This window comes from Micromys minutus (genome assembly GCF_963924665.1).
Source record: "Micromys minutus genome assembly, chromosome: 2".
Lineage (NCBI taxonomy): Eukaryota > Metazoa > Chordata > Mammalia > Rodentia > Muridae > Micromys > Micromys minutus.
The window spans coordinates 64,195,707-64,219,948 of record NC_137971.1 but is presented as its reverse complement, the minus strand read 5'-3'; the positions used below and the strand labels follow the sequence as shown (position 1 = coordinate 64,219,948).

At 43.0% G+C, this 24,242-nt stretch overlaps 1 protein-coding gene across 1 annotated transcript in view; it reads left to right on the top strand.

The window, feature by feature from the left end:
- Positions 1–24,242, top strand: part of DOCK1 (dedicator of cytokinesis 1) — a 475,815-nt gene that overhangs the window by 165,896 nt on the left and 285,677 nt on the right. Inside the window, exons 24-25 of the mRNA XM_080912399.1 lie at positions 9,281–9,351; positions 12,835–12,941. Of these exons, the coding sequence (XP_080768525.1) occupies positions 9,281–9,351; positions 12,835–12,941 (178 nt within the window). The remainder of the gene's footprint in view (positions 1–9,280; positions 9,352–12,834; positions 12,942–24,242) is intronic.

The window sequence follows — 24,242 nt, the reverse complement described above, 5'->3', positions numbered from 1 at the left end:
TGGGAGCCCTAAAGTCTGAAAGGAGATCTGTTGGCATATATATGTATGTGTGTGTATGTATGTATGTGTATGTGTGTGTGTGTGTGTGTGTGTGTGTGTGTGTATGTGTGTGTGTGTGTGTGTGTGTGTGTGTGTGTGTGTGTGTGTATATATAATATATATAGGCTCAAAAATCTACAAATGGAATCATTTTAATATCTGTTTTTCTCCAGAAATATGTAAATTAATAATTGCTTCATACATTATTCAAGAAAAACTTATTTTGTATCACCGATAGCTCTTGTAATCTTATATAAAAGATATGCTAATGGATTTAATTAAAATAATTGTGCTGAATAATGTAGCCTGAACTTTACCCTAAAATAGTATCTATTAATCGTCATCACTAGTAATATTTTTAGGTAGAGAGACACTCACAGAATTAAACTGAAGCTGGATAGAAAATGCATTTTTTTTTTTTTGGTTTTGTTTTACAGTTTGTATTAAGTTAGTATTCTCATGAGAGGCATGGCAATGAAATAATGTGAACTATAAAATTTATTTCATTAAACCTGAACTATTTTACTGATAAGAAAACTTTTAAAAGCTTCCGCAGTCCTTCTGTGGTCGTTTTTATGGGTTTCCTGTTAATGCCTCTGGAAGTTTGGTTTCTGGTGTCTTCCCTGTCTATTTGCATCCTTTTGATCCTATTCACCTTCTTTGGGGTTTTAATTGCAGAATACTCCCAATTCCTGATTACTCAGACGTTAAGATTTGAACCCGATTTTCGGAAGGATACTCATCAGCCTGCCTGTTTCCTCATAAATGCAGAAATAGCTTTTCCTGCAGCCATGGCTCTGTGTCTGGCATCATGTATCTTTCTGTCTTTCCTTAGTCCTCAGTGGTGGGTCTGTGTTACAATGTGCACCCCCCCCACGCGCGTGTGTGTGTGTGTGTGTGTGTGTGTGTGTGTGTGTGTGGTGTGTACAAGTGTCCTGGAGCTAGGCTCATTCTCTATTGATCCCCAGGGATCTGCTTGTCTTCGCCTCTTCAATAATGCGATTAGATGTACCATATCCTGGTGCCCAGATTTGTTCTTCTGGTTTTTGTTTTGTTTTCTAATGTGAGTTTTGGGGAATTGAACTCATGTCCAACTAGGCCACCTGTAGAATCCTCATTTCACATGCTTGTGTGTGAGACCTCAGTGTGTATTGTATTCTCAGGAAATTGCGGGTCCGTTCATTCAGGATTGAACTTGTCTGTCAAGATGGATAGATAAAAGCTTCAGCCAGGCAGAGAACCTCAAGCCTGGCTCAGATCTGCTGTGATATGTTTTTAGCTGTATTTCAAATCAAATGAAAAGAAATAAAAACTAAGCATTCAATTTTAAGTTCCCCTCTGAATTAATGAATAGAAGATGAGCAAACAAAACCCAAATTTGTGGGCTTTCCTGGATTTCTGTAGAGGGCCTTCTTTTCTTTGATAAAGCAAGTCATGCAGTAGATGGACCATGGCACCCCGCTCCACTCAGCTCTGTCTCTTGGGAACGTCTCAAAGGCCTGTCCACCATCCCATCCCCAATTCCCCACCACCAGAAATAGGTGAATGGTCTTCCTCCGTGTAAGGCCCAGGAAGCAGGAACTGCTGTGCTGAGACCACTGTTGATCAGAGTCTGTCCCACTCTAAACAGGCCTTTTTTCACTGATTGGCCTAAGATTATAAAAACCAACCAACCAAATACAGATGAAAATGGAAATGCCCTTTGTTGGTCTTTAAAAACTCTGTTTGATTGGCTAAGTTCTAAGACCTCCAGAGTGGAGTCTCAGGGCGGAGCCTCTGCTGTCAGGGTTCCCTAACATTTGCTGCGTCTGTGTGCTGTCACGTGGCTAATATGGTGGTAGACCTTGCCAGAGTCTCTTGTGTACTGGGTATCGATTGGCATCCTGGGACAGGCTTATCTGTTCATGGCCGTTTTTTCTTCCAGTGCACCCTGGAGACAGATCCTGTTATCCATAGCTCTACTACATGGCAGTCGCATTGCACATGTTACATTCCATCCTCGTTCCTAAATACTAGTCTGGAGCCCTTCTCTCATCTGTCCTGCACTGTCTCTCCTGTCCACTCTGTGGGTATTGGTGCACCCATGAGCATTCACCTATTTTTTATGGTGACATCGTGTTCAGTGTCATCTGCCCACAGTGTCACACCTGTGCCTTATCTCTCCTGTGTGCTGTGTCTTGGCTTTCTCTTGAAGCAGCCACCCTTGTGCTTGACCCAGACCTGCCCTCAGAGTAGTGATCCCATGCTAGAGGACACTGGTGCCTTCTGCCATCTTAGGCCAAGTTGTTGGCAAGCACTGAGTGCTCTGGATGAAGCCCAGGATTTATTAAAACTGGGATGAGCAAGGTGTGGTCCTGTGCCAGGTGGTTCACACTGGCCCATGGGTGAGTCAGAACTGGGTGAGGGAAGTAGAGCTCTTCAGTATGGGAACATAAGATATGGTGGTTTTCTTTCTTCGCTAAGGGTGGGTGATGGGCTTGGCTTGGAAGTGGAGAAGCAGGTATTGTTTCAGGACCCAGTGAGCACTGCACCAGGCTCACATTCTTTTGGGAGTCCTGGTGGTTGGCATTGCTTCAATAGAACAGAAGACATCCTAGTCTGGGAGGCTTTGGATTCCTGCCAGTAAGGACGTCTCTGGGTACTTAATCCAGTATTTCAGTATCCTGGAGAGTAGAGCTAGGGGTGGAGGCTAGGCAGATTAACTGAGGTGCCTCTGTGTGTGTGTGTGTGAGTGAGTGACTGTGTGTGTGTGTGTGTGTGTGTGTGTGTTTTCATTCGAGGGGTATTGCAGTAGGGTAGGGGGTAGTGTACAAGCCCATAAAGGAAAGCATAAGGGGTTTTGTAGGTTTCTAGGAGGGTTCTTCAGATGGGCCATAGCTCAGGAGCCCAAAAGAATTCTGACCAGGTCACCTCTACCCCCAGAACAGAAAATGTTTGTGTACGTGTGTGTGTGTGTGTCTGTCTCTGTCTGTCTGTCCCCCTTCCTAGTGAGAAATGAGCTACAGAGTGTGGGAGCAGAGGTAGTTGGCTAGCTACAAGACTGAGACATTAGATGGGGTATCTACAGAAGGGAGCAGGTCACAGGGTCAGGGCAAGTTTAATATCGGGTAGCTTGCAGAGCCTAGGCTAAATGCCACCAGGCTGTGAACAAGCAGGATGCTTGGGCTGATATCCAAGCGGATAGCTGACAGTCAAGGCTGTGGAGTAAGCAGGATCCCAGCAGGCCTGCTTTAGGAAGGTGTGCATGTCAGGGGCAGAAAGAGGTGAGATCCGAGGGCCCACGGGCGTAGGGACACCATATAGAAGAGAGCATAGGAAATAGGGTGCTCCATAGGGTGCTGGGGGAAGGGCAGAGTGAGAATGAGTGACTAATGTCCCCACGACTGTCACAGAAGATGCCTCATGTCATAGCACTTTGGATTCCTGGTCTCTCTCTTCTTAACACTTAATTGTTCTAAGAGAGAAGGTCTGATAAGCTGTGTTCTGGGCTAATGGGCTTTGTGGGATTGCTGGCCTCTGCTCTGCTCAGCAGGCATACACATCTGTGCACCTCCCTGGGACATCCTTGGGTTGGAAAGTCTGAGACAACATCACTGGGGAATCCTGTTATAACCCTGTCTCTGATGTGACATTTTGACTGTCCTGCTGAGCAATGAGCTAAATGGCTTAAGGCCACCAGCAGAAGCTAGCCCCTCAAGCCCTGTCTGTTTTGTGGCTGTCTGCTGCATCCTTTCAAAGTGGTGTTTATGAAGCTGCTGCAGGCAATGATCCTTTATTGGCTTCAGTATAAAAGAGCCCATCCACACCTTCTGGATGTCTACAAACTAAACGAGACACTCTAAAAGACCACGCAGTCAGCCTTTGCAGACACTCATTATTAAATGTCACCATAAATACTTTCTAGTTTTTCAGACCAAGTCTGAGGGACTTGAAGCAGAACATTTTGAAACCAGAAAGAAACAATTTTTATTTAGTGCTTTCCCCCCACCCCCATTGGAAACACAGGGTTACTAATTGGAACCCCTTGATCTCTTTCGTATTGAAAGGCAGTGTCAGTCCCTGCCAAGAACAATGGGGACACAAAATCTATAGCGGAGGGATACTGGACAAGTGGCTCACCAGCCCTGTGTGTTCTCCACTGTGTGTGGAGGTCAGAGAACAACCCATGTCACTCCCCAGGTGCCATGTCTTTAGATAAGATCTCTAGTTGGTCTGGAACTTTCCCAGGTATGCTAGGCTAGGTAGCCAGTAATGTCCTAGGGGTCTTCCTGTCTCCAACACTCAATCTCATCATTGCTGGGAGTGTAAGGCCCTCTGTCAAACCTGGCGTCTTACCCACATGCTGAGGATCTGAACTCAGGACCTCACTCTTTCTAGGCAGGCAGTGTACCTCAGTATTCCTTGTAAAATTTGCAGAGGCCAAATATGGCAGCTTCACCAAACCAGCCTTGGACTGCTCTAATCCCAGCCAGTGGGACTCCATGAAGACAGCTCTGGACGTTACTCCTCCTTTTCCATCTGTGGCAACATGTTCAGGGGCTCCCTCCATAGGTTGTTATGACTATTTAATGTATCAGTTGGGCCAGGATGACTGGGTAGATTAAGACTCCTGTCCTGTGATTTGCATTCTCAGTTCCCCCTTTGTCCCCATGTGATTCCATTCTAAATATGGACAAATATATGTTTAGCATATTTCTAACAAATTTGAAAATTAAGGTGAAAGGTACCTGCATAGGTCAGACTGGGACATTTGTAACATGCTCAACTGGCTTCTGTCATAGGCTAATCTTAATGCCAGACAGTTCTGGCACTTTCTGCAAAGCCATCATGCTGTCAAATGAAAGAACACCAGTCTCTTTGACATTCCTCCATTCTCCCTGGCAGGAGGTTCTTCCTCACTCTCACCTGCACCATGCGATTTTGACTTTTCTAGAATGTTCAAAATACAGTTCTATTCTCTGGCCTTCGGAGTCCCCTGTCTTGTGCACTTGTGTAGCTGTGGATTCTTGTGTTCAGTGCTGCATAGTGCTTCATTGTATGGGTTCACCTCTTGAGGAACTTTTGGGCTACTCTTTAATTTTTTTTTTTATTGATTAGCAATAAATAAGGCTGTTGTGCATTCTTACATGTAGGATTTCTGTAATTCTAATGCCCAAGGATGCACTAGATGGGTCTTGTGGATTCTTTCTGACTCACTGCAACAAGCTCTCAAACCTGTTTCTAGCTTTGTTCTATTAGCTTTGTAGTTTGACTAGACACAGGCATGCTGAACATCACTGAAGACCGTGGTTTCCTTTCAGCAATTTTATTAGATGGAGTGCTCCTCTCTGGGGTTTTGCTTTACATTCTCCTGATGGTAGTAGTGCTGAGCTCTTCCTTCCCCTTCACTCCCTTCATTCCCCTGTCCTTCCCTTCCTTTCCTTTATTTTCTTCTCCTCCTCCCTTCCTTCCTCCCTTTTTTTCTTTCCTTGATCTTGCAAATGACCTTGAACTCCTGATCCACCTAACTTTCAACTTCCAAGTTCTGAGATTACAGATATGCACTACCATGTTTCTCCCCCCCATTTATTTATTTATTTATTTATTTATTTATTTATTTATTTATTTATTTATTGCTGAGGCTTTTGTTGTTGCTGTTTTTTTTCCCCAAACTTCAAGTATGCTGGAGGTAAATCTCTGCCAAATGGTGGTTCACAGCCATCCTGTCTCTGTGTGTGACTCCTGACTTCTTATCCAAACTGTGTCTTTCAAAGATGTGGCTCCTTGCTTTGAATGTTTGGTTTTTATAGATTGTGCAGTTATTATCGTGTGAGAAACTGTAGCTTGGCCCAAAGTCACAAACATCTTCTTTTACAAGATTCATAGTGTAAGTTTTCATTTAACATTTAGAGTGAACATGTATATCATGTGTGAATCTGGAATGAATTCATTTGGTGATGCTTTCGGAGAATTGGTGCCTTTGGTACAAATCCCTTGGGCCCTATATATTCTGGGAGATACTATGAAAGTGAATTCTGTCCCTTTGTTTGGGCTGGATAACACTGAATCCTGTCATATTTTCTGGTACCGAGGTTGGGTGGGTGTGGAGTAACACACTGATTCCTGCCTTGTTTTCTGGTACTCTACATGTGATCCTGCTAGCTTGTCCATTTGCTTTTGAGCTTTTTTACAGTTCCTTGAAGAAATTTACCTACGTCAGGTGGCATCAGAAGCTGAGCTCTGTGGCACATGTGCTACTTAGAGTCACAGATAGAATGTGGCAGAGCCAGATCAGAACACTGACTGTGGGTAAGACAAAAGCCACTAACCTGAATTGTCGGTTTTCTCCTGACACCTCTCAGTTCCACAAAGGAAGCCTCCTAGAGGTGAAAATAAAGGTTGTAAGGGTTATACGTGTCTCTGTGGCTGTGGCAGTGTCCTCCTCGGGTATATCCTCAGGACTGCTAGGGTTGGGTCATAAGGTGTTTATACTAAATTTTTAAATTACAGCTATCCATCTATCTGTCTGTCTGTCTGTCTGTCTGTCTGTTTGTCTGTGTGTCTGTCTGTCTATCTATCTATCTATCTATCTATCTATCTATCTATCTATCTATCTATCTATCTATCTATCCACCCACTCACCCATCCACCCATCCACCCACGTATCCACCCATCCACCCATCCATCCATCATCCATCCATCCATCTACCTAGTGTGTATGTACGTGCATGTGTGTGCCCATACACACTTGCTAGAGGGTATGTGTGGAAGTCAGAGAGCAACTTGCAGGAGCTAGTTCTGGAATTCCATCATGTGGGTCCTAGGGATTGGACTGAGGTCATCAAGTTTCTTGCAAGTGCCATTACTCCACTAAGTCATCATTCTGGTTTATTTCTGCTTTGAACTTTTACAGAAAACTTCATACATACAGCTTTCCATAATAGCTGTGCTATTTTACACTCCCACCTGTAGTAAAAAAGGTTCTTCTTCCCCTGCGTCCTCACTAGCATTGCTGTTACCTCTGTTCTTGGTGACAACCATTCTGACTGGGTAAGATGTAACTCAAAGTAAGTCTTAATTTTCATTTCTCTGATGGCTAGGGATGTTGAATGCTTTTAAAAGTATGTATTGGACATTCATTTTTTTTCTTTTGGAAACCATACTTTTATTTCCTTAGCCCATTTGTTGACTGGCAGTTTTGTTGATTGGCAGTGTTTTGTTTGTTTAATTTCTTGCAAAAACAAGGAATATAACAGATGACTGGATAATGAAATTGTGCTTTATGTACCCAATCGGATTTTATTCAGTAACAGAGAAAAATAAAATCATGAATGTTGCAGGAAAATTGATGGATCTGAAAAATGTATTAAGTGAGGGAGCCCAGAATCAAAAAGACAAATGTTGCATGTTGTCTCTCTTTCTCTATGGATATTCCAGCTTACTATATGTGTGTGTGTGTGTGTGTGTAGTAGTAGTAGTAGTAGTAGTAGTAGTAGTAGTAGTAGTAGTAGTAGTAGTAGTAGTAGTGAGTGTGGACATATGCTGTGGACCACTAGAAGAGAAGAGGGAAGCAAGGAGGTTGGGCACAGGAGGCAGGGAGGAAGAAGGCCCTAGGGCAAGCAGAGTGGGGGTCAGTCAGGGGATGGAAGAGAAATGGGAGGATAAATAGTAAAACTGCTGTATTGGAACTTAATAGTGTGATACTGATTTAAAATTTTAAATAAAATACTTGAGTGGGCAGGTCTTACATGGTGAATGGTAGGTAATAGACCACATCCCTTGCTCTGTGAGGTTCTGAGCTTTCTAGAACAGGGCTTCTTAACCTCTTTGCTAGCAGCTACCTTTTTCCTGAGAACCTTTGAAGTGAGGCCAGGTACCTAGGAAGATAAATCAGGTATCCAAAGGTATTGGGTACTGAGGATACATCATTAGAAATTTACTTGAAAATAATTACTGGGCGTGCATAAAATTTTTCCCACTCGTTGAAGAGAAAAGCAAATCTGAATATTTATATTATACATGTACTTGTTTGTATAACTCAATACAGCCCAAAGATATGCCAGTGAGATGCTTGCTGAGGATTGGTGGCAGGATATTATCACAAGTCTTTCCTACCTGTAAATTAAGCCATGCATTTCTATAAAGGCAGAAGATGTTACTACAATAAAAATACTGTGATTCACGAATATGTAATAGTTTGGGATCTGGACTGATCATTTTCCTTGTGCAGGGCTCCTTACCCATGTGTGGTGTGATAGCTTGCCCAGTACACAGTGGGCATGGTGTGTGTGCAGAGCCAGGGCTCTAGTGAATTCCTGAAATGTAACGTGGGCAGACACTATTGGAAATACTGTTTTTTCCAGGCATAATGCAAGCTTGACTTTGAATCAAGTTTTGGTCCTCTCTATACCCAAAACTTTTATGGTGGCCAGACTTCTTTAGCCTTCCATGTTCGGGTGGGAGGACCCAATGGAAGCCTTGCCTATCATTTAAGAAGCTGACAGACACAGTGCAGAGATGACTGAGTAAAATCAAATGGTCCTTCGGTGAAGGGCAGACAGCAGAAAGATGTCTTTGGTGTAAAGAGAATTGCTTCTGTGGAAACCCACGGAGGATTTAGTCAGAGGGTATTTTTGTAGAGGACTAGCATTTATTCTATTTCAGTTAGAGACAAACATTTCTGCTCAGCTCACAGTGTGGACACTTAGTCTTACAAGTTATGCTTGTTGGCAGCCATTATTGTTACTTTCCCTCTCCTTTGGCCCTGTCATGTTACTTGCATGTATGTTTAAAGGTCCGATAACTTGGTCTTGGATAACCAATTGGTATGCTCTTCCCTAAGGAAGACCACTTTTCCCTCTGCATTTCTTAGTCACCTGTGTTCTTTGTCTAAGGTTGATGCTCCAAGATCTTCCCCATAGACTTTAAAATGGCTCTTGGTGTGGTCCTTGTTTAGGTAGCCTTGCTGTTAAGACTATGTGGGTGCTACTATTGTAGCAAACTCCCTGTTTTATCACTCTTGCAACCAATCTTTCCACTCTCTTTTCTGTAATACCTTTTTTTGGGGGGGGGGCACGTGGACATAAAGGAAATGCCCATTTTAGAGGAATGAGATTTTGTTTTGTTCATTGTCATGGCTAAGCCTTATCGAGAAGCAGTCTTTCTCATGTTGATTTTTCTGCAGACCTTTATCAGAATTACAAGATCGTGTTAATATTTGTCTGCCTGAATTCTGCTCAACACCCCTCTTTCTGGTTTGCAGGGGGCAGCACTGAAGTACTTGCCAACAATCGTCAATGATGTGAAGTTGGTGTTTGATCCCAAGGAGCTCAGGTAAGCTTTCTGGAAACATTTGCTGTGTAGCTTGTTGTCAGACCACATGGAAGATGCTGTAGGCTGCCTCGGACTAGCGGAAGTCGATGCCCTGGATTGTGTGGAATCGATGCTGTTGTTGTGTCTTTCTGTGGAAGATTTACCTGTCAAAAGCCAGGTTGTTATTGTTGGAAAATGTTCTATGACACAATGGAACTGTGGCCCAATGTTATCTCAGTTTCTTTGTGAAAACAACATGAGGGAGAAAGTGGTTATTATGGCTTAAAGTTCAAGTTACAGCCCATGGTGGTGGGAAAGTGGAGGCACCAGGAGCTAAAGGTCATCTTGCATCCCTAGTCAAAAAGCAGAGGGCAAGGAATACATGCTAATGCTCAAATCAAGTTCTCCACTTGATGCAGTCCTGGAGTTCTGCCCAGGGATTTGTTTCACCTACAGTTAAGACCAGTCTTTCCACACCAATTAATGTCATCAGGACAACCCCTTATAGGCCTTAGAGACCTGTGTCCCGGTGATTCTAGCTCCTGTCAGATTGACTGTTAACACAAACCAACACAGCCAAATTTTCCATTTTATATACCTCACTGTTTGGGTTTCATTATGGAGTTGGTGGCTCAGTTTGAATTTTCAGTGCCTAAAAAACTTATATGGGACCATTTCTCTTCTCATAGTCCCCATGGTATTAGGGGACAGGACAATTTCTCTATCTGAGCCCTCCCAAATGAAAGGCTCTGAGCCACATGGTGAAAAGTTTCCCTCTCTGATGATGATGATAATGATGATAAAGAACTCTCGAGGGGTCCGTCATTGGGCACGCAGAGTGGAGTATTAGTCTTGAGACTAGATTTTCTCTTCTCCGTATGTGCCCCCTTCCAGTACTCTTTCTTGTGTAACTCACAGATCTCATGGCTTTCTGACAAGTGCTTTGATGGTGTGTTTAGCCTTTGATACCACATGTGAGCCTAGCAGCCCAGTACACCTGCTTTATGTTTGACACAATGAACTATGTATAGGAAATCGCACCGTTTGTACTCACCAGACCTCCAAATATCTGAGAGGACATTTGTCTCTGAGGGGTCATTTTTCCTTCACTTTATATCCACCCTAAGCCATTAATGTCTTGAAATTGAAGGGCAGGGGGCTCCTGGACAGCACTCTCTCTGATTTGCCAGAGATTTAGTGTCCAACAGGGACATACTTATTTTCTGCTTCTTGGGTATTGACATTAGGGTTCTAGTTTAGCAGGCTCCCAATGATGAAAGAGAGACATATGTGACCCAGGATGTTGATCTGCCCAAGCTGTGTTTCTGCAAAGTTCTTTCCTTGGATTGTGGTTTTCAATCGTGGTTCCTGGACCAGTCCACACGTGAACGCTTTACTAGTTAGATGTCCAACCCAGAACTTCTCCTGAATCTTCTTAACTGGACATGACAGCCTAGTGTCTGGTTTTCATGAACCTTCAAGTGATTCAAGTGGATATTTGAGAAGCACAGGGCTGGAGATAGTAAGAGGATGTGGGGGGCGCGCCGTGGCCTGTCTTGTCCTTGGCATTGCATGGAGGGACACCATCTCTGCTTGTGACTGGCAGTTGTACCATGGGCTTGGAGCTCTGAGGAAGAGCTCTTTCACCTGGGCCATGTGTCTTCACTCACTGCTCTGTGTCTACACGTGCCTCCTTATTGCCTTTTATACCAGCTTTACAAATGACCTAAAATCACCCCCACACACTATTCATATTTAGAAAATCAATTTATGTTTTTTTTCTTTCCACATGTTTATATGTGGTGTGCATGCTCTTAAATATTAGAACACCCATGTCATTATATATGTGGGTGGGCACATGCCTATGGGTGTGTGCATACATGTGTATGTGTGTATGGAAGCCCAATACTGATATGAATTTTCCTGTGTTGCTTTTCCCTCTTCTTTCATTGAGGTAGGGACTCTCAGTCAAATCCAGAGCTCACTAAAAGGCTCGTCCTGCTGGCCTGCTTACTTTGGATTTTCCTGGTCTTTTCTTCTTTCTTTCTTTCTTTCTTTCTTTCTTTCTTTCTTTCTTTCTTTCTTTCTTTCTTTCTTCTTCTTCTTCTTCTTCTTCTTCTTCTTCTTCTTCTTCTTCTTCTTCTTCTTCTTCCTCCTCCTCCTCCTCCTCCTCCTCCTCTTCCTCCTCCTTCTTCCTTCTTCTTCTTCTTCTTTTTCTTCTTCTTCTTCTTCTTCTTCTTCTTCTTCTTCTTCTTCTTCTTCTTCTTCTTCTTCTTCTTCTTCTTCTTCTTCTTCTTCTTCCTCTTCCTCTTCCTCTTCCTCTTTCCCTTCCCCTTCCCCCTCCTCCTCCTCCTCCTCTTCCTCCTCCTCCTCCTTCTCCTCCTCCTTCTCCTTCTCCTCCTTCTTCTGGCTTTCCAGGGTTGGGGTTACAGGTGGGTGTCCACCCTCTGCATTGTGGGCAGGGGCACTGGCAATGCAGTGTGTGCCAAACTTCTAAACTCAGCCCTCTTGCACACACACTCTCACACACATACACTCTCTTATACACCCACATACACACTCTCACACATGTACTCTGTCACACACTCTGTCTGTATCACTCATACATACATATACACTCTTACATACTTTCATTCTCTCTCTCTCTCTCTCTCTCTCTCTCTCTCTCTCTCTCTCTCTCTCTCCCCTCCTCCTCCTCCTCCTTTTTTCAGGTCAGCATTTTGTTTTATAGCCCACTTCTGCACTTAAGGTATCTTTTTTTCCATGACATGATGTCTCCCACATGATAATTAGAAGTGACTTTGATGCCGGCCCATCATGTATTTCAACTACAACAAGAGGTATCTGCTAGGTGGTCTCCCCCACAAAGTGTCCATGCACCATTCAAACTCAGAGATGATAGAGCACTGGTTTGACATGAGCCTAATTTTGTTTGTCCTTGGTATCTCAGCTGGAGAGTGCCACAGGTTCAAGGTGAATGTGGTCTTTTTGATTACAGAGCACATGCTCCTAGTTGATTGTGTCCAGTTTTCACCATCTGCTAGGATATTTGGCCAGTTTCTCCTTCTTTGAGTAATATAAATAATGCTACTTTAAGTCTTGTACAAGTTTTACATATGTGTACATACTATACATTATATAATATATAACATATTGCAACATGCTTTTACATTTTTAGGACACTCTTAAGTGACCAGGCCCCTTTCCATTCTAACCTACATAACCTCAAAGGATCTAATATCTTCACATTCTTATCGAGACTTATCATTATATGTAACTTGAATTTTACCCTGTCAACCTAGTATAAAGTACAAACCAATATTTTAAAACACAGATTCCCAGGGTGGTATTTGGACCTGGATTCTATCAAGGCCTCTATCAATCCTGATTTTTGACATTTCAGGGCCATGTCCTACCCTGGTGGTTCTGAGCCACCTTGGGACAGCATGGGTTACTAGGGCTGGCTATGTTTCTGAACAGTGTCACTTGCCTTTCTCCTCACAGCAAGATGTTCACAGAATTCATCCTGAATGTTCCTGCGGGCTTACTGACTGTCCAGAAGCTCCACTGCCTGATTGAGATTGTTCACAGTGACCTCTTCACACAGCATGGTGAGTGGACCCTTGGGAATTAGGACATCAGCTGGTTGCTCACTTCGTTCTCTTAATTGCTCTAAGGAGGAGAGGGGACTCCCAATTAAAACTGCTGCTTCGTTGCTCTAGGCAGGCCTCGGCCTTTCAAGACCGTGACTCTCAGACTGTATAGGTAATAGGCCATTGAGAGTGGAGGGGAAGAGTGGGTTTGTAATTTGGGAGCACATCAGTGCCCTGTATAATCAGCATACATTGTAGCTCTTAAAATGTGCCATTGTCTGTCCTGGGGAGGCAATCACTGACATCCTAGCGGTGATTGCCAGGGGGAAAATAACCAGTTTTTTTTAAATTTACAAGTAATGGCTCTGTCTTAGTCTAACTCCTGTTTTTTTGACAGGGCTTCCTCAAATCTCGCTCAGAGTCATGAGGACCCTGAAGACTTTTGCATCCCAAAGAACCTTCTATTCCTCTTCATTAGCTTCCCCTCCATTTTGATTAGTCATTTTTCTATTTGGACAGATTGAATTAATATTTTACACCTGCCAAGTGATTTCATTGAAAGCTCAAAACCTGTGCATAATCTCCAACCTGCCTCATTTATTGGGGCCAACTTGAGGTCTAGTGGGTGACAGGCTGCCTCTCTAACAGATTTATTTTCTCCCATTTGTGACCAGACGGTTGGTAGCTCCATTCTTTCCTTCTTTCCCCTGGGCTGTTTTGGGTGAAAGCGTTGTCTCCATTAGTCCTGTTGCTGAGCTGCTGAGCTGTGTGTTTGCTGGTTTGTCTGTTTTGATCTAACTCTGAGAATGTACCAGCACATGTATAGGGGTCGGGCTTGATTCTTCATCAGAGCACAAGTGTTCCACACCCTCCCTTAAGAAAGGATTTGATCAATTGCAGCTACTTTCTAAAGCACCTTCCCTCTCACTCCTCTCTGGGGCAGAGTCCCTTTATTTCATTTATGAAAGTCCATAGTGCCTAGGACTTGAATCACGTAATCTAGACAGAGATCTTCGTTCTGACTTCCATAATTCAGGCTTTAACTCAAGAACCTGAGTAGTGTGATTTCCTTGATGTCTTCAAAAGCTACCGGATACCGTAGGGCCCTTAGAAAGTTGCTAAGAAGGTGACCGTTGCGGACATCACAATCCGGCGTTCCTCTGTTGACTACAATTGAAGACAGAGCAAATATATTTCTGCCCCAATTTATATTTGAGTCTTATTAGGTCTCTTATTAATGACATGTGCCAACAGCCTGGTATGTGTATGCATTCTCTCCTCAATGTCCCCATACTCCCACATACTTTGCCCACATCTCTCCATCCTTCTCACACATACAGGCCACCAGTACTCCTTAGTTCTTTTGCTGCTGAAATAAAATAGCTTAACAAAAGCATCTTAGACAAGAAATAGTTCGTTTTAATGCACAGGCAGCGGCACAGTTCTCTCTGGAGGAAAGAGTGAAGCCACTGGTCACATCACAGACAGGAAGCAGAGATAGATGGGTCCTAGTGCATGACTACTTTTCTCCTCTTCATGTATTTATTCTAGGACCCGACCCAAGTTTGGTGGGTCGTGCTTCTCACTTTCAGTTACTTAACATAATCATTACAATTCCCTCACTGGTATGCCCGGAGTCTTGACACCCAGGTAATTCTAGACCCTGCCAAGTTTACCACACTAACCCTCACACCGCAAAGCCATATTCCTTTATGCCCCTCCCCTTTCTAGTTCTCATTCCCTACTCCCCATACCACCCCTGTATTCCTAGACATGTAACACCTCACTACCTAGGCTTGGACCACCACTGCCATCAGCAGTGTCTCCACTGAATACTGTTGCCAACTGAATCAGTCTCGCTCTCCCTTTCCCCTCCCCCTCTTTTCCCTCTGTCTCTCTTCCTCTGCCTGTCTCTCCTTGTCTCCCCTCTCTGGATTATCAAGCTCATTAGGGAATTTCAGAGCACCACAGTATGTGGGGTTTGTGTTCAAAGTGATTGTGATGAGGGGAATGTTTAGAGACAAACACCAGGAGAACCACATAAGTGTTTGAACACACAGTTGCCCTTAGCTACAGTAGGTGGTGACCAGTGGCTTCCTTGCAGACTATCTACAGGTGTGGAAGTACATTGGTAGAAGTACTTCTGTGTGAAGGTTTGGTGGTCTCAGTGCAGGATGCTGGTGATGGCAGAATTTTCCATCACAGTCATGATGAAGCAGTCTTGTATATAAACATCATCTTCCTTACATTCTGGTTCTATTTTAGTTTTGTTTGTTTGAATTAGCAAAACAGCTTCCATTCTGATCCTAAAAAGCTCCACCTCACCTCCCTCCTCCTCCTCCTCTTCTTTCTCCTCTTCACTTTAGTGAAGATTTTCGTCTGAAAACACTGTTGATTGGTATATTTAGAATTTGATTGTCTCCACTGGGGTGGACATCCTAGTTACTCAGCCGAACCACACCAAAGCAGAAGAGACTGGTGATGGAGAATCAGCTCATGCCCGCCTCGGTCACACCCGGGCAATGGGAGAGTTGAGAGGAGTAGCCTCTTCCCTGGAATTTGTGGTTAAGTTCAGTTTGTCTGTCCTCCAGGTTGCTGTAGATTGGGCTGGATTATTCTCTCAGGAGTAGAAGGGACTTGTAGAGAATCATGACACACAATCTGCGGGGTTGGTAGAAAATATAAAATGAAGCCCACCAGTGAAAAACAAATGAGGACTTTAGGAAACATCATCCGTTCTTCAGGTTATATTAATTTTAATCAAAGACAGTCGAAGAAAAACCATTTGGGAACCACATACCTATTGCTCTCAGAATGTTGTGCCAATGATTCTCCCACCTCCATCCTGCTAGTGAATCTGATTCAAAAGGTTTCAGAGAAGAACCAAAACCATGGCGAGGGGTGGGGGGAGACAAAATATTCGTAATTTAAACTTTGATGAGAGTTTAGCAATCAACATGGTTTAGTTATTTTTATTGCACTTATTGTTTTAAGATAACAGTCATGACTGACAACCTCACACTAGGACCTTCAGGCTTTTATAAATTTTAAATGTTCTTTAGAACATTTTCATTAAAAATAAATACCAAGCATCATGGGAAAGCAATAGTCATTTGTTTATCCAGTTCTAAAATAATGGCCCAAAAGACTTTGGAACAAATACATACTTAATAACATTCTACTCTTGTTCATCCCTGCAAACCTAGCACTCTGAAGGCTGAAATGGAAGAATTCCCATGAGTTCTGGCCCATTCAGGACAACAGGGAGTGTGATACACTCTCTCAAAACAAAGAACCCAACCAACCGACCAGCCATGCACACAGAGCATCCAACCAGCCATGGACACAGAACACACAAGCACACATATCCATGTACATAGAAAACCCAGCCAGCCATGCCATGCACACAGAACACCCAACCAGCCATGGACACAGAACACACAAGCACACACACATCCATGTACATAGAAAACCCAGCCAGTCATGCCATGCACACAGAACACCACCGCAGCAGCAGCAGCAGCAGCTTACAAACACTCTTTAAGATTCCATGTTTTCTCATAAATAATCAATAGTGTAATAAAGACACCAGAAAATACAGGAAATCATCTTGATAATGTACAGTCTTTAGGGTGATCTATATTAAGAAAATTTGTTGGTTTAAATACTCAGAATTGGATTTTTTAAGATATCAGTTTGTCAAATATCCAATACATGCTTTAAATAAATTACAGCTTCTCTGACCCCATAAAATTACCTTCTATTTGATTCAATTTTCAGAAACTTACTAAGATCTTCTTCTCTGCCTCCTAAGTGCTTTGAGTAAAGGCATAAGTACCACATCCAGCCTTCTGTAGTCATTTGACACCTTGAGTATATTTCTGTTTCTTCCCAGTCATCGTTCCCTACCTGTCTAGAGCAACCCCATCATTCTAATTTTGTAGCATAAGGCTTAATTTTTTTCATTAAAATATCTTTTTAAAAAACCAAAACAATCCTCTTTTAAAATATTTTTAAACCAGCATATAAGTCATTGTAACTTTCTTCACATCTTTCTATCTCTAAAGCTGTTTCCTTTCTTAAAATTATTTTTTGTGTTATTTTATATATAGTTACATTTGTGAAGGAGAATTTTTTTTACTCTTCATAGCCTTTTTGTTTTTTAACAATGAAGTTAGCCAGAAAGCAATCTTGAATTAATTTTCATTTCTGCTAATGAACCCATTGTCTTAGTTTCTTTTCTGTTCCTGTGATAAAATACTCTGACAAAAGTACAGTGAGGGAGAAAAGGTTTACTTAGCTCATAGGTTCCATCATGATTGAGAACTTGGGCCACCACGAGTTGGAAGCAGGAGGCCACAGTGCATCCTTAGTCTGAAGAAAAGAGGAATAAACACAGGTTGAAAGAGCTCAGTTTATCTGACTATGGATGTACCCTGGGCCCCTGCAGTCCCAGTGTTTGAAGGGTGATGATTGCAGGCTGTGAGTTCTAGGCTAGCCTTTCTCAGAAACCAAAAGGTATAGCAACAAGTGTGATCAAAGGATAAATACCAGTGACTATGGCTTCCTTAGTATCAAGAACAGGAATGCCAGGTTGAGTTTTTCCTGGGGGGAGGAGGGGCACCAAAGTTTGAGAAAGCATATGAGATTTCTCGATTTTCTTAAGTAAACCATAAAAAAATGCTGAAAATGAATAAATTAAGAAAAATAAGGAAATAATTACTAAGTGCAAATGGAACTGTATTTGGCTTCATATGTTCTATTGAAAAGACGACATAAGTAGGTGAAATGGTTTATTCCCACTATCAGCCTGAACTGCCCGGGAAGGGAGTCTGATGTGGGCCCGTTTGGCAGTTCTCAACCTGTGGATCTCGACCAACTGATTCACAAGGGTTGCATATCGGTTGTCTTGCACATCGGTATTTATATTACAATTCATATTCGTAGCCAAATTATAGCTATGAAGTAGCAACAAAGTAATTTCTTGGCTGGGGGAGGTTACCATGACATGAGCAACTGCATTAAGGGTTGTGTGTGTGTACACACATGCCTTTGTATATATGAGTGCAAAGGCCAGTGTGAGTCTCTCTCTCTCTCTCTCTCTCTCTCTCTTTCTCTCTCTCTCTCTCTCTCTCTCCCTCCCTCCCTCCCTCCCTCCCTCCCTCCCTCCCTCTCCACCCCCTGTGTGTGTGTGTATGTACACATGCATCTGTATATATGAGTGCAAAGGCCAATGTGAGTGTCTCTGTCTCTCTCTCTCTGTGTGTGTACACATGCATCTGTATATATGAGTGCAAAGGTTAATATCTGATGTCATCTTCAATCACTCTCTACCTTAGCTTTTGAGACAGTCTCTCACAAAATATAAAACTTGTTTCTCCTGTTACATTTTGTCGTTGGCTTGCAGGTACCTTCCTGTCTTTTTCTTCCCAGTTCTGGAACTGGCAGCCCCCTGTGGCCATGCTCAGCTCTTTATGTGGGTGCTGGGTCCTGATGCTGGCAAGGCAGGTACTTTCCTGAATGAGCCATCTCTCCAAGCCCTGCCTTGAATTTTGATCTCTTAAGCAGATTGTACCCAGTCTAATAAATGACATGTGTGAAGTATTTAAGTCCAAAATCATCATAGGCCAAGCCAAAATCAGTCTGGAGCTTCTCGTCTTACAGCCAATCAGCATCTGACTAAATGTGTTCTGATCACTGAGTGGCTGCCCTCAAGCCTTTTAGAATTCTTTGACCAATATGAAAATTCCAGTGTTTGTGGGGTTTGATGCTAAGAATCTTTCTGAGCTGGGATAGCATAGAAGGCCACCATTTTTCTCATTTGCAGGCTCTGTCCTCCCAAGTCCCCAACTGCTGTCTTCTCTCCTTTTCAGTAAAAGATGAACAGCTGAAATCTTCTGGCCAGTCTATTCTCATAAAGAGCCATTACTTTTATAAAGTAGTCTGTGCCACATTTGTATAAATATTTAAAGTCAAGCCTTTTCGGATGAGAAATGGTAGCTGCGGTGTTCATGCTTTCTTCTCTGCCTTGGGTCCTGATCCTTATAACTTTGTAGAAGTTGGTTTTGCTGCCTGCTCTACCTTATGTGCCACACCTTTTCGAAGTGCCTTCCTCCTGTCCCATCGGTGATAGAATCCTTGAGGTCACTGTGGGAGCCCCACGGCAAGGGCTGGGAAATCTCCTCCAGTTCTGAGAACAAGAAAATGACTCGCTAGGGGCACTAATTAGGGGTATTCTCTTGGAAAACAGCTTCAAGCAGTCTTGAACATGTGTTCCAGGTTTCTCAGAATGGTTGCATAGATACTTACAGATTTACACTCTCAAGGGTTCGCAGATGATACCTGTTGCCAGTCAGGAATTATACTCGGTGCCAGCTTAAGCTAAGCTATCATGTGGAAGACGTATGAGCACCGTTTTGTTGTCTGCTGTGTTTGGGAGCAAGAAACATGTTTGTACAGAATAATCAGAGTTTCTGTGTTTCCAGCTGTTAATGTCTGACCTGCTCCTATGGTCAGCATGCATGTGACTGGTAACTTGGTGGTAACATAGTGAGCTGTGGCTCTCACACACGGGTTTCTGTGGGCCCAGGCTGGTGACATACTGGGCTGTTTTCGCTTTCCCTCACCACTTCTCCCATTTGCAGTCAGGGGAAGGGAATATATACCCAGTGGGGGTTTGCTGGGCTACAACAGGAGATAGGTTGTTACAGGAGGTTGTGTTCAGTGAAACTGGCTCAATGGAGGCCAGCCTTCTTTTCTGTTGTATTCTGTTCTGGCTTAAGAATTTCATGGTGTCAAGCCACATGTGTGAGGATGGACCTGCCTCTGGATTCAGTATACTTTCTTGTGAAAAAAATGGAGGAATTTACCAGAATATTAAAGTGTAGAAAGAAGGCTGCAATATGTACTTACGTCCCCATTATCCAACTTCAACAATAGTGAACTCATGGTCAGACTGGAAGCTAATCCCAGACTATCCAATGGCTGCATAGGTAGCAATTACTCAGTGAGTGACATTATTTTAGACAGACGATGTATTCTAAGTCTAGTTCTTATGCTGGCATGTCCCACCCATCCCCCATCATCTGCCTTGGATGTCCTGTTTTTGCTCCTGTGCTGAGGTGAAGGGCCTTAGGCTCATTAGCATGCTGTGCATGAGAGCCAATGAATGGGCGGTAATGGCTTCCGAGCCTGGTCTCTGATGTGACTTGCCTACTTGAAAGCTGGCTAAACAGATTATGTGCTGTGCAGAATGACGACTCTTGAATATCATCTGCAGTGTGGAGCGAGCAGATTTTCAAAGCAAGATACAAAGAGAGGGAAAGGTCGACGTCTCTTAATTTGTGCACTTGTGACTTTTTTCCCATGTGATAATGTTGTTGCCCACATATCTGACAAAAGCTGGGAAAAATTAAAGCCTAAATCCTATTACAGAAATAAAAAGTTGTAGTGTAATTAAATCAAGCGTCGGAACACTGAGTGTAGGATTTATGCCCACCCAGCCCTTTTTCCACCTTGATGCTATGGGAGTTGGGATAAAGTGAATCCACCTGGCTAGTGTCACTGAGTAGCCTCGTCAAGGATACTCTCTGTGCTTGCAAGGAGGCTTGAGAAAATGGAGGTTCCTTTTGGGACTTTTTCCTTGTCTGCTACACATGCTTGCTCTTCTGGATCCTAGACCATGAGGGAGCTTGTTCTAATTACCATGGAACAGTTTCTTCGTATTCCCAGACATAGCTTGTCCATTTTCCCATGCTAACGGGGACCTAGGCGAAGAACAACTCTCATTTTACAGCTTGATACATGCTTTTTCTTGTACCTATGCTTGTTTGGTTTTAGAGGGCAGTGTGAGATTGGATGAGTCACGTATGACCATAAGTGTAGCAGCAAGTCTTGGTCTTGGTAGTGTTTTAATACTCTGGTGGTTGTAAACCTGTTATTCCTTGGCACGGCTTTGGTTTGTGGCTGTTGCTTGCCTGGTGGCTGTACTCATGATGTGAGCAGGAGAGGGAAGGGAGCCATTCTCTGAAACCCTGGCCATCTTCTACTCCTTCCTTCCCTTTAGCAGATAGACCGTATCCTAGCTGGGTACCCTGGTCACAGGTAATGACGGTAGAATATCAAGCAGGCCCCCAGTGATGGTATGTAGCCTGGAAGTATAATCTAAATAAACCCCTTTCTTCCCGAGTTCCATGTTGACAGTCTTTTATCACAGCGACAGAAATCAAACTAAAGGCAAACTCCTTGTCCAACAGTGCTCACCTTCCCTTTGAGAACTCTTGTATTCTCAGTTTTGAATAATATAGGAAGCCTCGTTAAAATGCAGGGTGAGGCAGTTTAAGTGATGTATTTCATTCTTCTTTTCAAGGTGACTAATTTGCCCAGTGATCAAAGGGAGTAAAACTCTTGGCTAATGGTGGGAGCATTAGTTATAGTAGTCTGCAGAAGACCCTGGGTGATACCCACATACTTAAAAGGACTTAAAGATTAGGAAACACTGAATTTCAGAGCTCTCCTCACAGTAGCCAGATTCTAAGTAGAAAGCATCTATCTCTTAAGACTGCCCTGTTCATCAATTTCTGCTGCTTTAGGTCATAGATGAGAAACTGCTTAATTCAGAACACAATAAAATATATCCTTTTAATGCTCTGATCCATCAACACATCAAAACAGTATCTCTTGAGTTTTTCTACTGTGAAAATCCAAATCTTAAACCCCAAGCTATTCTCAAGTAGTTTTTTTGTTAACTTGATAGATGTTGTGCACAGAGGAAAAATCGGGGTTGGGGCTAATTTTGCCACAGTCACTTAATGTCCCACTCATAAGGCATTTCGGAACACTTTAATTAGATAGCTGTGCTGATGACTTCTAATGAATGTTGCCAGCTGCGAACCCTGAAGACTAACTCCTTTAAATAATGCTGGAATATAAACATCACTTACTCTTTCTACCCCACCCCCCACTCCTTCCCAGACCTCAAGGAAACTTTCAATCTTTATCTGTTATCCAATACCTTTTCCATCCCTCACTCTGTTGGTCTCGCTCTGTGTCTTTCATTCTGTGTGTTTGTCCAGAGGCCACTTGTTACAGCAGTACACACTTTTTTTAGAAATAGCTTGTAATATGGGAGTTTCTTAATTATACCTATTTGAAGTCCACCATAATTTATAGATCACCTACCAAGGGCTCAAGACTTTTGGTTGGCAAGTTTGATTCCTTTGAGAGACTTCAGAGTCATCAACATAAAAATGTAGAACTGGAAAAGACTAATTAACTCAATTTACAGATGAGGGTGTCAGTTAAATAAGAAGTCCTCTATATAGAAGCAGAGGCCCAGGCAGGGAGCTGTCCAACACGGTGGTGCTGATTAAAGCTCTGGCTTGTTTCTGATCCATCATCTACACACTCCTTAAACTGTTTCATGACCACTGCATGAGTCTCCAAATGCTGAATTTACTTCAACACTATCTGAAGGAAAGTAAAACATACAGATGAATGGCTAAATGAACACATCTGTAAATTAAGCATGAATAAATCATATAGTGGTGTTCTCATATGTCCACAGGGTTTTAATAGTATTTCTCTTCTCTTTCTGTGGGGTGGCAGTACTGGGGGTTGTAGGGTTGAACAGATGGCTAGCATCATCAGCTAGTTCTTTTTGGTGTTATTCATCTACATGTTAGCCTCTTCTGACTCTACTTTGAACTCACCTCTGGCCGGTTTCTGCTTTTCTCCTAGTGTGTAAATGTGGGAAGAGCAGTCAGAGAAATGGCTGTTCCCATTTGTCTTATCCCTAATTATGCTATCACTAGGTATCTGGAAAACCAGTTCCTCACCCCTGCATTCCTTGATTCTTTTTAGTTTTGACAGTTCAGCTTATTGTATCAAATGTTGTCCTGGACAATGGAAAGTCTGCCCTTGCCAGGATTTTGTGTCATGACTCTACCCTTAAATAGCCATTACATAAATCCATCACTAATGGCAGACCTTCCTCCAGAGTGAACTGTCTTCAACCACATGGTTTTAACGCTTGCCTCTATTTGTGAGAGCCACCAAGAGTGGTATGTATTCAGAACCACTCTGACTAAATGCTGTGTCTGCCTACATAGTAGATCGGCCAGCGGCATGCACTGCCCCACCCACTGCCACCAGACCATGGATGCTGCATCTGTTTTCTTCTCTTATATGTTGAGATTCATTCCACAGGGGGAAGAATTGTAGAACTCCTTGTCAAATCAATAGACCTAGACAGTAGACTGCTCACATGACCAGATTTCCCCACACAATTTTTTCTTTCGTTCTGTTTTAGTCTATGTTTATCTTGTGTGTATTTACATGGAGTTAATTTTTATAGCCTTTCCATTGATTTTTCTTTCCCATTACCTGAGGGGATGTACAGCCATTCTACTAGAACTTCAGTTCGTCTGATGTCCTTCTCCAGTCTCAAAGGTCAAGAGGACCTACTGCCCAGTGCTCTTCATAAACATTTCTGCTTCTATGCAAGGTGTCACGCCCATACATAGGAGTCATGCATTTGGCCAGGTTTTAAAATGTACTTTTTAACATCTATTTATCCCTCAGTGTGTACACTTATGCATGCCACAGTGTGCATGTGGGGGTCTGGTGGTCTCCTAGTAAGAATGAGTTCTCTCTTTCTACCTTGTGAGCCTTGGGGATGGGATTCTAGTCATCAGACTGGGTAGCAATTGTCATTGCCCACCGAGTTTTGCTCCCCTGGCTTGGCAGTCTTCATGCCTCCCTGCTCATCCTTCCAATTTCCAAAGCCTCTTACTTGCTCTGTCATCCTCTCAATTAAAATTCCATGGCATTAGGTACCTCAAGGCTGAATTACAGATTACCACATTTCTGATCCTTTTAGCACACAGGCAAGTGGTACTGTTCTGACCAGAATACTCTACGAGGTGCTGCCCAGCTGTCAGGAATGGAGATGTGGAACTAGATATCTGTGTGTCTCTGCAAACAATACTCTTAAAGGGTGGCTTGCTAGAGGTTTCTTCTCTTGGTACTACAAGCTTTATAACTTCTTACTTAAAAATGATTTTGGGGGAGATGGCTTAGTACTTGACATTTAAATATGTCCACATGGATGCGCATAGGCGTGGATGGGAGTTTTTATTACCAAGTTCTCTTACTTGTGAGTGTGGTGGCTAATGCCAGCTCAGCTTTTGCTTAGCAGTACAGTTGCTGGTTGTATCTGTCACTATCTTCCAGGTACCTAAACTGAACAGTGTGGAGATCAGTAGATGGCTCCTACATCCCCTTCTATTACAGATACAGTCTTTGAGCCACTGCTGCTTA